This window comes from Nestor notabilis, unplaced genomic scaffold, assembly GCF_000696875.1.
Source record: "Nestor notabilis isolate BGI_N333 unplaced genomic scaffold, ASM69687v1 scaffold11773, whole genome shotgun sequence".
Taxonomy (NCBI): domain Eukaryota; kingdom Metazoa; phylum Chordata; class Aves; order Psittaciformes; family Psittacidae; genus Nestor; species Nestor notabilis.
The window spans coordinates 5,849-23,221 of NW_009923324.1; the positions used below are offsets into that span (position 1 = coordinate 5,849).

The 17,373-nt window shown below is 53.5% G+C and overlaps 1 protein-coding gene across 1 annotated transcript in view; it reads right to left on the reverse strand.

Annotated features, from left to right (window-relative positions):
- FRMPD3 (FERM and PDZ domain containing 3) overlaps positions 1-17,373 on the reverse strand; it is a gene marked incomplete at its 5' end in the record, with an annotated part of 24,401 nt that overhangs the window by 2,625 nt on the left and 4,403 nt on the right. The window contains 7 exon segments of the mRNA XM_010012080.1: positions 6-235; positions 1,040-1,861; positions 5,511-5,655; positions 14,840-15,019; positions 15,638-15,727; positions 16,399-16,522; positions 17,324-17,373. The exon segment at positions 17,324-17,373 is cut by the window's right edge and continues 24 nt beyond it. Of these exon segments, the coding sequence (XP_010010382.1) occupies positions 6-235; positions 1,040-1,861; positions 5,511-5,655; positions 14,840-15,019; positions 15,638-15,727; positions 16,399-16,522; positions 17,324-17,373 (1,641 nt within the window).

Genomic DNA, 17,373 nt, shown 5'->3' on the forward strand with positions numbered 1-17,373 from the left:
AGGGCACAGGGGGAGGTGAGGACAGCCTGGGCAGCACAGCTCTGGATTCGGAAGGGCAAGTCCTTTCTGGCCAGGAGGTTCTCCTTGTTGATGTGCTGAGCGAGGAAGTAGGCTGCGTTCTGATGCTGCTTCATGGCAGAGACCATCTCCGAGATGTCGGTTAGCTCTGAAGAGTTGGTTTCATGGCCAGAATCCAGGGATGACTCGGGAGTGATGGCAGCCAGGACAATAAGACCTGAGGAGGGACACAAAGAAAACCCCACAACAACACTCACACCACACTGCTGCACAGAGGAGAGGGGAACCTCATGCGGCAGGAGTGTCCCAGGAGTGCAGGACACAGCATCCCATCGGAGACATTTTAGTGACTTCCTGCAACTGGGAGTTAGTGCTTTTGAGAGAGATCACTTGTCAGCACTGAGCTGGCTTGCTAGCTCAATTCAGCAGCAGCTCTTGGCCCAGGAGAAGGTCCTGGGAAGCTTTCCAGTGTTAGTCATAGCAGAGCTACAGGGACTTGTCTGGCCTACAAAGGAAAACTGGACCAGACAAGTCCTGTACTCTGCCACAGTGAATAGGGCAACCAAGGTGGGGAGGGGGACAAAGGACTGTGCTGCCAGCAGGCTGGTCCCAGAGACACCCGTCTCACAGCAGGTTTGCCCTGGGAAGGGGTCACACTGCCAGACCTGAGTGAGAACCTGCAAAGACCAAGGTCTGAAGGTACCAGCAGGGAGGAACACGTGAGCACAGTAATGGTTTGCTAGGGATGCATTCCAGCATCGTGGCACATTGACCATAGCAGGTACTGGGTAACCAAGACACTATTTCAGCCACTGCCAGGGAGAGGAGTCCCACTTCAGCTTCTTAGAGACTTCCTGAGCAGCAGTTTGTCTGCTCCTGCTACAGCCTGTTGCCGCAACTTAGAATTTACTAGAAGCTGCTCCACAAGCACATATAGGATGGGAGAAGGGGACTAAGGAGAGGGATATCCATAAGAAAGAAAGGCTACAAGGGAGAAGAGAAGTCATAGCTGCTGAGATACCTGCTGTCTGCTGTGGTGGGGGATGTGGACAATCCTCTGAAGCAGCCAAGGCTTCCAGCGCTTGCAGGGTGGACACCAGGGCATCATCCAGCTCTTGGGCATGGTCTCGGACCGTCCGTGGTTGCACATTGTCTATCAGTGTGACAGGGATCTCATCGTAGAGGATGCCACAGAGGTGCCGGCCCTGCTCCTGGCTCTGGGCAGCCGCACGGCGCTTGGGATCATCCTCATCCGAGCTGTTGTCTCGGAAGCCAGGAGGAGGTGCAGCAATGGCAGGGAGCAGGGACATCGTCTCATCTTCTTCCTCGTCATTCCCAGGAGGGGGAAGAGACATCAAGTCCACCATGTTATCCCGGGTGCTGCCGGGCTTGCCCCCCTTGCATGAGGCCAGCCGGCTCTTGAGTTTGGCTTGGCAGGACTCGCAGTAGAAGTGCGAGGTGTCGCTCCGCAGGTGGGTGTCTATGGTGTGTGCCCTGGCCCTGCTCATGTGCCTGTCTTGGTCAAGGCCATCCGGGTCATACTCATTAGCTGTCCCGTTGTAGCCTTGGCCAGAGCTTTTGGAAGTGGGGTCAGATTTGGTCCTGGGGCGGGTTTCCTCAAAAAAAATCAGGTTTTCATTGATATCCGTCCCGCTCTCTCTTTCCTTCCTCTGCTCTCGCATGTGCAGGTAGCAGAAGCTGATGAGCTCCGAGTCAGAAGCCCTGGCTGGTGGCGCCCCGGCTGCTCCGGTGCCGGTGGCAGGGCCAGCCACCAACCCGCTCTCTTTCTTTCCCGCGTGCCCCGCTGCGGCAGCCCGGTGGAGGTTGTGTGCGTTGATGTAATCTAAACCAAAACCACAACAGGCACGTTAGCAGCAGCGCCCAGGAGAAGGGGAAACAGCACGGGGAAGCTCCTGCTCGCCCTGGAGAAGCATCCACATGCTCTCTGCCCTCCAGCCCTCAGCTTGGCGTGCAGTTGGGAGATGCAAAGAAAGAAGTCTCCTGCACATGCAGGTTAGAGGGGATCTCTAAAGCTCATCTACTCCAACCCCTCTGCAATAAGAAGGGACATCTTCTACTAGATCAGGTTGCTCAGACCCCCATCTAACCTGACCTTGAATGTTTCAAAGGATGAGACTTCTACAGCCTCTCTGGGCAACCTGTGCCAGTGTTTCACCACCCTCATCATAGAATATTTCTTCCTGTATCTAGTCTGAATCTACCCTTTTCTGGTTTAAAAAAAACATCACCCCTTGTCCTATGCTATAGGTGCTACTAAAAATTTTGTCCCCATCTTTCTTATAAGCATCCTTTAAGAATTGAAAGGCCACAAGAAGGTCTCCACAGAGCTTTCTCTTTGCTAGGCTAAAACCCCCAACTCTCTCAGCCTTCCCTCCTAGGAGAGGTGTTCCATCCCCCTGATCATTTTCATAGCCCTCCTCTGGACCCACTCCAGAAGGTCTACATCCTTCTTGCACTGAGGGCTCCAGAGTTGGATGCAGTCTTCCTGGGGCAGGGGGGTCTCACCAGAGCAGAGTAGAGGAGGAGAATCCCCTCCCTTAACCTGCAGGCTTCTCTTTATGCAGCCCAGGACGAGGCTGGCTTTCTGGGCTGCAAGCATGCATTGCCAGCTCATGTCCAGCTTTTCATCCACCAGTACTCCTTGCCCTCTGCTCCTGCTGTAAAGCATTTCCCTATAACAACCTCCCATTGCTCCCTTGTGTAAGGCAAGCAGCTGAAATATTGTCTGAACTTGTGGCCAGTGGTCCAGCCTCAGGAGGGGCATCTGTCTGCATTACAGGTTGGGTTGTGCAGCTGTGCTATGAATGGCTGCCAGGGGGATGCAGGCTCCATCTTACCAAGTAGAGATTAAATCAAATAAATCCCAATTAAATTCATTAGCTGAACAAATTGGACAGTGTGTCTCCCCAAACACGTTCGTGTTATACTGTTCATCACCTGCAATGCTAAAACCCCAGTCAAAACAATATCTCTTCTCATTTATGGGCACTCTGGTCCTCAGAAAGGACAGCTCTGTGAGTGAACACATGGCTGCTGCAGCTGGGGATGCACACTCAGCACATGGACCGAAGCAGAGGCTTTGCCAAAGCAGCCTCACTGGCTGCCCATGCCAAGCCAGAGCCTGTGCTGGATGGGGCCAAACCCCTGAAATCCATAATCCAGCTGCTGGATGCTCTGGGAGAGAAGGTCCTGATGAGGGAATGAGAGAGCACCCAAGGGCATGGAGCTGCTTGGCAGATGGTGGTTAGAAATCAGCAATGATTAGACAGGGGAGAGGAAGGGGCAGAGGTGAATTGCCTGCATAGCTCCAGCACGGCACAACCCTTCCTATGGAAGGCAAGGATCTAGCATATAGCTCCGCCGGGAAATGTGGAGAATGGGCTGTAACTGAGAGCATCCGGACAGAGCGTGTGCTTCCAGAAATGTCTGTAGTTCAGCAGCAGGTTTCAGTGGGCCTCAGGGAGGACGGACGTGATCCTCTTCTGGGCACAAAGCATGGGCCAGGGCTTGATTTTACACTTAAGATTGTGGCACAGCCTGCCTGCAGCCTGGAAAGTCAACGCCTGGGCTAACTTGAGTCTTCCCAGTGCGGCTTCCTTATCATTCCTGCAGAGATGTGCTAATGACCCTGCTCCTGTGATCTGCCTCCCTCCTGACAGCTCAGCCTGCAGCAGTGGCGAGACCAGAACTGTGAGTAGTCTTGGTTTTCCCATCACACGCTGAATTCACTCCTTCTGAAGGATGCCTGAGAGGCTGGGCTGAGGGTGCTGGGTCTGCAGGGAAACTGTTCCCCTCCAGTGGCCAGAGAGGTTTTCATTGCACCCCTGAGGGCAGACCAGGCCATCCAGAGAGGGGCTTAGCTCTCTGGTGTGATGGACCCATTGCTCCACACTGTGACTTCCCCTCACGCTCACTCCAGCCCCCTGCAGAGTGATACTGGTTTCTTGACACTGTTAAGAAAAGGTCAAGATCTACTATCCCTATAGTTTGGACCATATCCATGAAGCAAAATCTCCCTGAGGAAAAATCCTGGCTATTACTACTGTTGCTAGAGTGTGGAAAAGCACCACTTGAGACATCCCCTGAGTGACCAGTAACTGTGGGACCTGCCAGACTCCCTGTGAGCCCTTGGGGATGTTATGGGATGCTCTCCATTTCCTACTGCATTCCTCTGACTCCCCACAGCCATATGCTCCATGCATCCCCATAGCCATGACCCAGAAAAGGATTACGCTGGTGACAACCAGTTAAGTTGGAAACACCATCCACTCATAGCACGATGTGACTAAATGTGTTCCTGTAGGACCCATGGCAGAGAGCACAGTGGCAGCTGTCAGTAAGAGGCACAAGTGAAGAGACAAAAGGAAACCATGCACATATACTTACACCAACATCACCAGCCAGGTCTTTCCCTGGTGTTGCTGCAGATGCTTTCTTGACGCCTCTTGTGAGCGTGTCCTCCCACATGTGCTACGTCCACGTCTGGGTGCCTTCCTCAGACCTCAGAGGCACTGAATCCTTTCCCCAGGTCCCTGCTAGCTCTTGGCATTCCTCCCACCTCCCACCTCGAGAAGGCAGTTTTAACACTGTGCCAGCTAAACTGAAGCCTTGTCACAGCTCTCTGGAGCTGCAATGTCACTCGGGAGGTTTGGGGGTAGAGTCAGCTGGGTTGGTGTTTTGCCCATCTCCAGCCACTGATCCTGTATTTGGTATTTCCCTATACAAAACATACTGAGTGTGAACAACTGCATGCAACAACAGCACGTAGCTGATGGTTGGCTCTTGTTTGAAGTCACTCTTGAGGACCATTGATCATTTGGAGCGTGACTCACATCTGCAATCCACCCTCAAGGAACAGCGCAGCGGTGCCTGGTGGGACAGAGCCTGTCTGTAGCTGTCCTGGACTCCTGCTGTGCCCTGATGCTCCCTGCATCAGGCTGGGTGCCTGAAAAGCTACGACACCAAAGATTCCTTCCTGATTTAGGACATAAGCAGAGCTGCCTGTGCAGCCCAGACCCCGCTGATGGAGGCAGTGGCGTCCAAAGGCAGCTGGAGCACCGTCCCTGCCCGAGTGCATACACTCATGTTGGTCTCCAGAGCTGGGATGTGGCCGAGGAGCTGCATCCCTGCAGCAATGCCCAGGCTGTTCTGTGAGGACCCAGCACTTAGCTGGCAGCAATACAGGCCTTTACAAACGGCACCTCCTGGATCTGCCCTAGGAGCTGCCAGAACAACATCGCCGTGAGTGTTTCGGGACCAAGCTGACACCACAAGTCGGAGCTTACCCAAAATGAGGACCTGTCTCCCTGCTCCTTGTTTCTGGTTAAAAGAGGGTCTGCAGGGAATGGAGGCAGAGGGGAGATGCCAGAGAAACCCTTCTCCTTTCTAATGCTCAGAGCCCTGGTGGAGGGAGGAGGAGGAAGGGGAGGCTGGGGAAGGGGCTCGCACGGAAAGCAGAGGCTGAAACGTACCTGCCTTGATAATCTGAGGAGGGGGAGGCTGGCTGGGGGCCCTGGAGAATATCATCTTCTTGGAGTCCACCAGGAGACGGCAGTAGCCTGCGATCAGGCAGGCGAAGTTGGGGGCTTCAGGCCATTCCATCAGCAGCACCAGCGGCTTGAAGGCAAGAGAGGCAAATGCATGGGAGACACACAGCTCAGCTGACTCGGGACCACTGCTCCAAAGGGGCTGCGCTGGAGCCCTGCATTGGTGTAACTGATGAGCTGGCTGGCACTTGAGTACCCACACAGGAGGGATGCATGTCCTTGCTCCACATCACCCAACAAATCACTGTGCACAAGAAAGCACCTCGCTGCAGCTGTAATTCCTGCTTGCTGCCTCCCCTAAGGATGATGAAAGAGATGGAGCCCCACAGGGCACAGGCTGTGCCTCCAGGGTGTCCATGCAGCTGGCTCCTGATCATTTGTCTGCATGTCAATGCTCTAGGCAAGCACCAGTTTAACCATCAGGCCCTAGGGAGCTCAGGGCCAATTCTGTGCAGTCTCCAGCTGCCAGAACCCCTGTTTCATTGCAGGCACCATGTTGCCCTCCCATAAACTAAGGCATCTGCTTCCAGCAAAATGCAGAAGGAGCAACCCCCCATCACAGGCTCCCCTAGCCACACCACTCTGAGCACGTGGATCTTATTTAAACCTAACCCTTCAGAAAATTAAATCTGTGCTTAGGAGCAGATGGTGTCTTCTCTTTTAGGAGAGTATTTATTCGCACGCTAAAAAAGGTCTTTGCTTTAAAGAGAAGAAAAAATCAGACACGATCTGTGTGCCACATATAACCTCACTGCACAATCCAGCGGCAGACATTGCAACTCCCCACTCCCAGCTTGTCCCAAGGAGAAGGTGAGCTGGCCTGGGGAAGCTGAGGTGGGATCTGCTCTTACCCTCCTGGTGAGGTCCAGCACAGCTCAGTCAAGTGGTCCATGATCAGTCTGAGCCCCCAGCACTGCTCAAGGGGGATCCACAAGATGGAAAAAACAACTGACAACAACAAGTTGCCCTCAATAAAGTTATTGCAGCTCCAGAGCTCATCTACCCCTTGCACAAAGCACCCTGACTTTAAAGGAGCTTTGTACCCAGGTACAGGGCTTATCTGAGGCAACCAGGAGGTGTTTAGCTATTGCTGTGGCTCCGGCTGCCTGTCCTGCTGTGCTCCATCTATTGCGCACTCTCAACTGTCCAGGACTCAGAACTTATTTAACACATCCAGCGCAAACCAAGCCCGTTTTAAAAACCATTTAAGCCTACACAGTGTGAAAAGCATTAAAGCTATTTTGGTTTTCTTGTTTTATAACCACAGCTCGTTGCTGGTACCCACTGGCCAGTTCTGTGCTCTGCTTAACACTTAGTTTTTTAGGCCACCAAGTCAACTCTGGCAAAGGAAGACCTGGCACACTCTGAATGATACAACACAACATGAAGCCATCAGCCCTGGGCAGAGCCATGCACTATCCCCAAGCCACGCCAGGGGCTGATCCCTCCTAGGGCCAGGGTAGAGAATTTCCCTCCTTGGCTGCTGTGCAAGAAGAGAAAGGAAAAGAAATAACCTGACATGGAAAGGAAATAACCCAAGAAGCAAACACACTCTGCTGGGAGGCTCTGCCTCTGATCGCTTGATGAAGCTCTTTCTGCATCATGGAAAATAAACCTGAGATGACACAGATCAAAGGGAAACTATCAAGACATGCAGCGCTGAAGGGGATGACACCTCTCAGGCCAGCTCCAGTCTTGACATAAGTGACGAAAGGAAACCATGTGTTCCGGTTCTGCCATATGAAGCATCCTTAAAACAAGTGCCTTCTACACAGGGCTGAGCATTCTTGGGTTTCTTTCAAGCCATCTGTTGAATAGAGACATTTGTGCATTTTCCCCTATCTGTTGTGCAGCAGTGAGGGTTTGAGTGCTCTAGCAACAAGAAAGGGAGCAAACACCAAGGGCAGGGAGGCAATGGCGGGTGAGTATCCACTACTGGGAGATTAAAGAGAGGCCAAGGTGGGTTTAGAATTCCCTTTCAAAAGGGAAAGGGGGTCCACGTGTGAGTCACGCCACGTATTCACAGTTAGCTCTTGAGGATACCGAGGCTGAGTGGCACAGAGCCATGGACCTTCATGACTGCTCTGTCAGTGCCTGCTGCTCAGTCCTTGTTTCCTGGCTGGATACTAATACCTCTGAGACCCAGCCCTATGTTCACATCTGCTTCAGGATGCCCCCACCCATCCAGAGATGGGACTGTAGGTTCTTACTGTCAAGAAGCAGCCCCTGGATCAGTCCTCCTGATGGGAGACAGGACTGAGACACAACCACCCAAGCTGGTGTTTCCTGCCCACTGATAGAACACATGCAGCGCACCAAGATGCCACAAGCTCCTGCCATGTCTCTGAGCAAGCCCTGCCTCCAGGCTGGCTTCCAGCAATCATGCTGGGGTCAGCTGTAGTGCTCTGCTCTGAAAAAGAGGAACCTTAAACTGATTAGCACTACAGCTTAGCGAGGGGTCTTAGAAATGATTACTCACATCCTGGCAAGCAAGCGGCGCGACGGGCCTTCTCTAATTGTCAAGCGCTCAAATATTGTTATTAGGGATGAAATCACTTCTGAGGCAGCTTGAAGTCATCCACCTGTGTGGCTGCCAGCATTCCAGTGGGCTTCCCATGGCCTGGGAGCCCGCGCTGCAGGGGCTCCGTGTCCTGCTGGTGGATATTGGCTGTTTAAAAGGACACTGAATGCAAGCAAAGCTGCTGCAGCCGGGCTGTGCATCCGCACAGGTTTCGGTGGCTTCTCTTCTGCCCACCAACAGAGGTCTGGCTGTAACCCTTTCCCACGCAGGGTTACGAGGCTGAACCTCTCTTCCACCCACCTAGGTAGCCCTGACAAGACTGCAGCATCTCAACTGCCTCCGAGACTCCCACCCTGCTGCCACATCTCCCTCAAAGTGGCCAACAGTTCTGGAAGTGATTTGTGGGGTCAAGAGGCAAAGAGGCAACACAATCACAGCAGCCTTGTTTCCTTGGGAAATCAGGCCACAGGGAGGAGGTGTGAGGGATGGCAGCTAAGGGAGATGTTATTTTTAGACATCAGCAGTCTTGGTCACCCTGTTTCATGCAGGCAAGGCAGATCTGATCTCATGGAGACAGGCGAGCTGAGCAAACACTGATTTTCTCAACAGTTGCATGAAGAATTTTCAACTAATGTTGCTAATGGGTTTAGATGATGAATTCAGGGCAGCTTTCCAGGGAGCTCCTCTAAGTGACAACAAAGCAGGACTGTAGTCTGTGGTTTGGGCTTCCTTGTGATACCCATGTCTTGTGGTAAACGGGATTGACCTCCTTTCCTTTGGCAACACTCTGCAACAAGCAATGAGAGCTGTTGCCTGTGGTCAGTACTGGCCTGGTCCCCAGGAGGCTGGGACTCATGCAACATCCCTGCCTCCCCCTGCGGTCTTGTCAACTCACTGCCTAGTCTCAGCCAGAGCTGACAAAAAGGCACCAACCTGAAAGTGTGAATCTTCATCAGTTTTCTAAACTCGGTGGTGCAATAGAGTAGAGAGACTTCTGCAGGCAGTGGGAAGGATGCAGCGGGAGCAAACCCAGTGTCCTTCCTCTAGTGCCTGCTCCCTGCCCTGTCAGCACCGAGTTTTTGGGAAGTGGCCAAAAGATGCAGTACCTCTTCGCAGCTGTTAATCAGGACATGGTGTTAATAACCAACAGGGACAAGCTATTAATGAGGATAACCCTCTGGTTATCCTCCCACCATGCACCAATGGCATCTTCCTCCTCCTGACCAGCATGTTCTCACTGCAACAGCAGTGGGGCTCACACCTAAGTGGCCCTAAAGCTGTGCTCTCCTTGGGTGCCAGAGCAGGAATAGGAATGCCTGTCAGATTTTTGTCAGGGTAGCAGCACCTTTAGGATGAAAGCTGGTTTTACAGAGAAGCAAACTTACGGGGATAATCTTACTCTAAAATGCCTCTGCCACATATCAGATTCCCCATGAGATGCACATGTAGAGGTTCATCTCTGACCTGTAATATGCCAACAAGAAGCATATTTTAAAATGCTCTTCCTACATCTAAATGTGTAACACCAACCTGAAATTATTGATGCTTTGATCCTTCAGCCATACTGCTTTTCTAGATTTTCTAGTCCTAATGAGAACAGGACTTAAAACTTTTCACTTAAAGTTTCCTGCTTGGCAACCAGTCTCTCTGCAAAGTAAATCAAATACATTTATACTGGATATGAGAGATGAGTTTTCCATTAGCTTATTAAGGATATAGTGCTTTTTCTATTATGCCCTGCCTTTAAATCAAACCTCAATGTCCTTCTGGAGGATATTCTCTTATTCAAAGGTGCAGGTTTCACAGAAGAATGTCTGGAGGAAATTTTATGGCCAGGGTTAGGCTTGAAGATCTTAACAGTCCTCATATTTAAATTAATTTATGACCCAATCTGTGCATGCTATAACCCTTAAACTTATGTGCATTTCCTTTTAATCTCCCCGCTTTATCAAGTACTTTGGGTCATACCCTGCTTCCTTTAGTGCAGTGCAGTGGAAGGGTGGGAGATGAATCTACATAATTTATGTTCCCTGGTTTACTTGTGGTGCACTGCCAAGTTTATATTTAATAATATATGCATCCAGGTCTAACAAGACAGCAGTCGATTTTTCACTTGTACGTTGACCTTTCTTTCCCTCCCTTAAGCACTATTAACTCAGCTCTATCAATACCAGGCTGTTTGTGATTAGGACCATTATTTCCCATTTGTTGATCAATAAATCTCCTGCCCTGGTTAGCAGCAGACCTTCAGGTTTCTGCAGCAGCACCTCCTTTGGGTTTGAGCAGCTGCCACCTCCACTGGGTGACACCCTCCTTGTTCCCTGCGTGGTCCCATCACAGTGGATGGAGCGGTACCTCTACAGACTGCAGGGTTGTCTACTTCCATGGTGCTGCTGTGTCCATCCCACACTTACCCATCGTGCTGCACCCCGGCCAGACTTTCTTCTCCCCCCTGGCTACTCAAAGGGCTTGTGCTCTTCCCTGTGGGATTGCTAGTGACCAGAGCCTGCAGGCACTTTTGGCATCCTCCACATTCCCCATTTGTTGAAGCAAGTTCTCAGGACTCCCAGGGTTGCAGCACCACAAGATGTGCTCACGCCCTCAGCACTTGGATGCCTGTTTTAAATGAACACATAAACTCTGGCTTTGCAGGCTTGGAAACTTATCCTCTCCACATGTTGTCTAACTGGCTCCCATGCTGGGTGCCACGGGCAGTGCTGGGGCTGACACCACATCCTGGTACATGCTTTGCTTTACATCCCACTAGAAAGGCTCTGTAAGGGAGAACTGCATCCACCCATCCCAGCCCAGGTACTGAGCCAAAGGAAATCTTAATCCCTCTGTCCCACGAGATGACAGTGTTTCAGAATGACTTATTGCAAATAAAGATTAATGCAGCTTAGGGAACTAGAGCCTTTAGGTCCATCATCATTCCAAAGCCTCACACTTTTCATGTAGGAGAAATCTGATGGGCTCCAGCTGTTGCCTGCATCAGTAATGCTGTCATCACCTGTCCTCATCAGCCTGATGGGCTCCCCACCATTTTCAGACTACAATTTGGCATGGGTGGCCAATGGGCAGGACTTGGCCATGGGGTGAGGAGAAGGCTGCACCCCATGCACAGCAGCTTGTTGTGTCCCTGGCAGGCTGGAGGCTCCTGGGACACCAACATCCAGATTCCAGGCACAGCAGCAGCCGGGGACCTTTCTGGGTTAATTTTCCCTTTATTTTCCTCTGTGGAGTCCTGATCCAGGCTAACGCGCCGGCTGGCTGCAGGCCCTGCCGGGACACAGGGAATCAATTACCCCCGTGCCTTTGATTGAATTGCACTTGGCTGCTGTGGGCTCCTGCCCTGCAGCCCTGCGTGGGGACCAGGCGCAGCCTGGGACAGTGCCTCTGTGCAACTGCAGGCACTTGTCCAGGCTTGGGCGATCCGGCTGCGTCCCTCACTCATTCCCATTCAGAAGGCTTTGGCAGCTTTTCTGCCGATGTCAAGATGTTAATAATGAAAAGCCTGGTGGTGTGTAGCTGTGTGAATCAGAAAGTGCTTCATTTGAAAAGGCACTTCAGTAAGGATAAAACCTTTGCTTCTGCAGGAGCTGCATAGCCAGCGGTCTGACATGGTGGAGCCACCCAAATGGAGACTGGGAGCTGGCTCTGATGTGCCCATGGAGCTGAGCAGCTCTCCTCATGTCTCCTGCACTGGGGAGCTTGGGTGAGCACAGTGAGCACCGGCCCTTCACCCCCTCTGCACCCCATCAGCACTGATGCTGGGCAGGAGATGCTGACACTGCCTTTCCCTGGATGCTGGGCGGTAAAAGAGGACTTCCCAGTCCCATAACGGGGAGGAGAGGGGATGCATACCTGGAAGCCCAATTCTGAGATGGTGCAGAAGCGTTGGCTGCTCTCAAATGCTGGTCTGAGCACTTGGAGGAGGAAACCCCTGGGAGATGAAAGCCTGTGGGGCCCACAGACCACCCAGACCAGCTGCATTTACCACAGATATCACAGGAGACACCATGTGCCACCACCCTGTCCTGGGTGAGTTTGTGAGCTCCAGAATCAATGCTCAGACACCAGCAAATGCAGGAAGAAGAGAAGTGGCAGCCCCAGCAGAGAGGTGACTTTGCCATGTGGCCATGACCACACAATCCTGTAAAACACCCGCACCACAGCAGCACAGCCAGGGAAGCACCATCCTGTGCCATGAACCTTCTCAGCATTCCAAGCACATCTGCCCCATTCCCTCTGTGGCTGCTGAGGTGCAACCTGCTCCTCTCATCCCAGCAGCTCCCCTGGACATTGCAGGGAATGAAAATCCTCCTTGGACCCAGCAGCAGAGGTCTGGAGGCTTTTGTTCCTCTGTCCTGAGGTTGCACAGCTCCTCTATGAGGGGTGCTGCTAGCTTTGTCCCCCCCCACTTGCCCCCCTTGCAGTGGCAAAAAGCTAAAGAAAGCAGAGGCACCAGCCCTGGGTTTGTTCCCCAAATGGGCTGTTTTAAATAGAAACTGAAGCCCAGGATGGAAAGGCTCCAAAACAAACCAATTAAGCACCCAGTGAACAATTTATAAGACAAACACAGTTTCTTTTCCTCCTGAACTAAATGCAGATGATTTATGATCTCCCCAGTCCTGCTTGGTACCTGAAAATCTGCCCCAGCTCCTTCCCAGCAGGTACGACTGGGCTGTGGCCGCAGACGAGCAGCAGACGAGGACATTTGGGCAGCACCGGTCAGGGTGTGCAGACCTCCTGCCTGATGGCTGCTCTATGGCCTGTCCCCTTTTGTTAACCCTTAGGATTAACTACACATCCATAAACCTGGTGCTCAGCAATTCCAAATGGCTTTTCTGCACTTGCCTGTCATTGACCATCTGCCATTTCCCCAGTAACCCAGCCGTGACAGGCTGATGCCACCCCACTGACCCAGGCTGGCTCCCCTGCATCCCTGCTGTTACCTGGGGAATGCACTGGAGCTGCCCCAACACCAGCATCCCACAAGGCAGCACCAGGCATCACAGCGCAGTGGCCCCAGGCACCAGATTTATTTGCAACCCAAGGCTTCAGCCAGCAACACGAATAACTGCAGGAAGCACATTAGTGCTGTGAGATAATGAATTTTCTGCCTGATTTTTCTTAGCCTGCCCCATCCATCGCTGTCCTGAAATACATGCCTCATTTTGGAGCAGTCATTCTGGCTTTAAAACCCAGCCCTTTGGGCAATGGTTAAATGAAAACAGGTAACAGCAGCCTCTACGCTAGCTGGGTGCTGTTGAGTCTGCTGGGATTCCCGAATGGGATGCTCACTCTGCTCCAGGCAGGCAGAGGGGCTCTCAGTGGCTGTAGGCAGCTGCCTGGAATCTCGTGGGAGATAAAGGTGCTGTGCATGAGTACATGGTTGTGGGAAGTTGTACATCAGCTGCCTTTTCTTCAGTAACTGGGAGGCTGGATAGAGGGGACATGGGACAAAGTCTGCTCCTCAGCAGGGAAGGGCTGGTGGTGTTGGAGTTAATTACAGCTGCAGAGCATGGCCGAGGGCAGCGGCACTGCAGGATATGTGGAGAAGCCCCGTGGGAATTGCCACCTAATTTACAGCAGCGGGATGTCAGCATCACCTCAGCCTCCAGCACGTCTGCCGCTGCCGTGGCCAGTGTCAGCCACACACCGCACTGCGCCAGGGACCACCACTGCCCTCTCCCATGCCACCGAGGGGACAGTGGCACCAGAGGGGCCCGTGCACCCCACCATGAGCTCAGTGTGCTCCCAGGGCTGAGCAGCACTGCATGGAGCAGAGCCAGTGCTGGACATCTCCCCATGCAGCACTCGCAGCCGGAGAGACAGCCACTGAGCTACGTTAGAGCAGGAACACACCGAGCCATGAGCAGCCAGTCACAGGGGCATGACCAGCCTATTATTAATAGCACAACTTATACACACATATCCAAGGGATGTGGGCACCTGGAGGAGCCAAAAGTGCTACTGGTGGTTCAGCTGCTTGGTTGTACCTGCTCTGTAAGCAGCAAGGAGGAGACCTGGTGGGCTCCAGCACAGCCCAGGCAGCCGGAGCTACCTACCTAGGCTACAGTGGGGAGGTTGGAGGGTTTTGAAGGCACAGGCAAAGCAGGACACCAGGACTTCACCTGGGCAATGACTGACCTCAGTGGGATGCAGAAGAGGGAATATTACAGATGTTACAGTTGACCGCATACCCACTGAGATGCAAAAACTGGGTTTTACTGATGAGGGGACAGTCGAGGCAGGGGGTGAGGATGAGTGTGGCTCTGCCAGAGGTTACTGGAGTGTTTCTGCAGTTCAGCAGAACGGCTGGGCCAGGCACAGCAGCAAGAAAACAGACTTGGAGGAATTAATGGGCCTGGTGGGAGGAAGTGCTAAAAATCCACCAGGAGAGGAGGCAGCAGGAGAATCCTAAACAAACCCACCACGATTCTGTCTGCAAGGCTACAGCTGAAACAGGGAGCTCAAGGGAAGGGCTGCAGAGAGGGCTGAGGCTTAGGGACCTTGCAGGAGATGAGGCCCTGCCTCTGCAGCACATGGAGCCAGGCAGGGGAGATGCTGCAGACCACAAGCCTAGTGACAGCGATGTGAGAAGGGCTTTTGAGTCCCTAGAACCCCCAAGCAGATGCTCCAGCGTGCATTTGTGTCCTGAACCCCCTCAGAAGCGAGCACCAAGCCCCCAGCCACAGCCTCCACACCAGACCCTTTCGCCCATGCCTACCTTGGCATCCAGGATGCTCGTCTCCACCCGGGCCACCCCCTGGTTCTCCCTGAAGAGCTGGATCTTGCTGACCTTGCTGAACTCCGACAGCACCGTGGTGAGGTTGGTCTTTAGGTCGATGACGTGGCTGATGCCGTGCCGGGGTCCCACCAGAAGCGTGGTGGCTGGTTGCTTCTCATCCTGGCAGCACAAGCACATGGAGAAAGAGAGACAGACAGACAGGGGTGAATAAACACACCCTGGGGCTGCGCCTGGCTCTGTCCATGGAGCCAAACCAGCTCAGCTGGGTCCCAGATGGCTGTTGCAGAGCAGTAGGTGGAGCTGGTGCCATGAATCCCCGATCCCTGAGCCTCTCTGAGGGGCTGGGAATGGTGTGCAGGATGCCAAGCCTATTTAAATATAAAGCACCGAGCTGACTGTCCCCATGAAATATTCAGGGCTGCCGGTGTCACTACACAGAAGTAAGAGCGCGTTACAAATCTGCCTGATCCGACATTCCCTCTGAGAGAAGGAAGCAGAGGAGGGAGTGAATGCATTTAGAAAAGAAGAAACACTAAAGCCTTGACTGAAAATAGGGATCCTTCTTGCTCTGGTCTGCCTGACAAGGATGACCCTGCGGCACTGAAGATGCAACCTCCTGTCTGCAGGGGCTCTGAAGGCTTTTCTGGATGGGCTTGGACCTCAGCAGGGCAGAGCAAGAGACCAAAGGAAGTACTTTCTGTGGGAGCCTCCCCTGCCCTTTCTCTCCCTTCCAGGACCAATGCCAAGCACCTCCCAGCCCATTCTGCACTACCGTACCAGGCCCACTGTGTTGAAGAGGACGCCAGCAAAGGTGGGCAGCTCATTCAGGATCCTCAGGTACTGCAGCTTCGCCTGGGCCGTGGAGACCTGGCAAAACACATCACACAGGTGATCAAGACCAGCACAAGGGGGGAGAAATGAAAGAGGCACAAACTCAGTTGCTCCTAAGAGGGGTGTGCAGCACATTGGCATGGGCTGTGCTGGCTGTCAGCCTGGGGGCTTGACATGCAGTGGAGGGACCAAGGCATCTCCCCTGGGCAGACGCTGGAAGGTACCTTGGAGCAGAGGTAGAGCCAGGGAGGACCCCAGATGCTTGATGTAAATCCCACAGGGGATGTATAATCCCCCTGGAGATGTATAATCCCCCTGGAGATGTATATGGGGCTATACACCCCTCACCAAGGTAGTTTTGATGGCTTCAGGGACGGAGGCAGTGGCTCAACAGCCTCCTCTAGAGCTTTCCAAACCCAGAAGCAGAGATAAACGATAAACACAGGCTTATGTGCGCTGCTTTGGCCAAGCTGAGAGCCGGCTCCTGGCTCATCCCACCCCTCTGATCCTCTCTGCAGCCCCTGAAATCCAGATCAGCTTCAGAAGTGGATTCAGGAGAGAGCAGTGCCTGGCTGTCACCCTGGGATTTATCTCCCATGCCAGGGGACTTCAGCAGCAATTACAGGAGCCCCCGAGCAGCTGTGGATGACAGGATGGCTGGGCAAAGGGCATGGTACCACCCCACCAGCCCTGAGGGGTGGGCTCACCTTGGTGCCACCAGGCTGGCTCTGGTGGGCTTTGAGCTGCTGCGAGAGGGATTTCCGGAGGCTCTTCTCTTTGACGAGCTGCAGGAGCGAGGGGGGCAGGAAGGGCTCCAGGCCCCACTCCTTCCTGCGGGAGGGAAGGCAGCAGGTCAGAGACCCCGCCGATGGGCAGATGGGGCCGCAGAGCAGGGATGCTGCCCGAGAGCATCCTCTCGCCGTCAGAGGGAGCCGGAGCTGCACCAGGACTTCCTCGGTGTCACAGCGGAGCAGTGGCAGTGCCCAGCCTGGGTCCCCAAGGGGATGGGACCCCCACTTGGTGTCACAGCAGCACCGGGCTGGGGAACGCAGCAGTGCCAGGCTCTGCAGCAGAGCCCAGCTCCCACTCACCGCCATGGTAAGGGATGCGGGACAAACCCCCAAACCTCTTCTGGGGGCCATCTCCCCCCTTCCTCCCCGTGCACGCTGGGCAAGGCCAGCCTGCTCAGACAGACTCCATAGGGATTTAAGACCACTGGGAACCAGAGGAGAGCTAAACCAGGGCTGCATGGCTTGGGGATGGGCTGAGATTACACAGGCAGCATGCCTTCTCCTTGCCTTGGATTCCAGGCAGAAAATCAGCCTGGGTTCCCATGGAAATGATCCTGGGCTCGCAGCAAATATCCCCACCAGCCCCAGTAAGGCTGCTGTGTGAAGATGGATGTCAGCGTGTGAGGGTCTTACACATCCCCGTGGTGGGAGCAGGAGCTGTGTGTCACTGCTGCCAAGCCTGGGAGCCACCGGCCAGCTCCAAAGGGGCTCCTGGGGCATCTTGCACTCAGCACCCCAAAACACTGCTGGGAGCATCCCAGTTAACAGGACTGAGCTGGAGCACAGAGAGGGGACAAGAGGAGGGCTGTGCGGCAGCATGGGGACAGGGAGGAGGACTCACTCCACGTTCTTGAGGGAGACCTTCTGGCTGGGGCGGGTGGCTGAGACAGG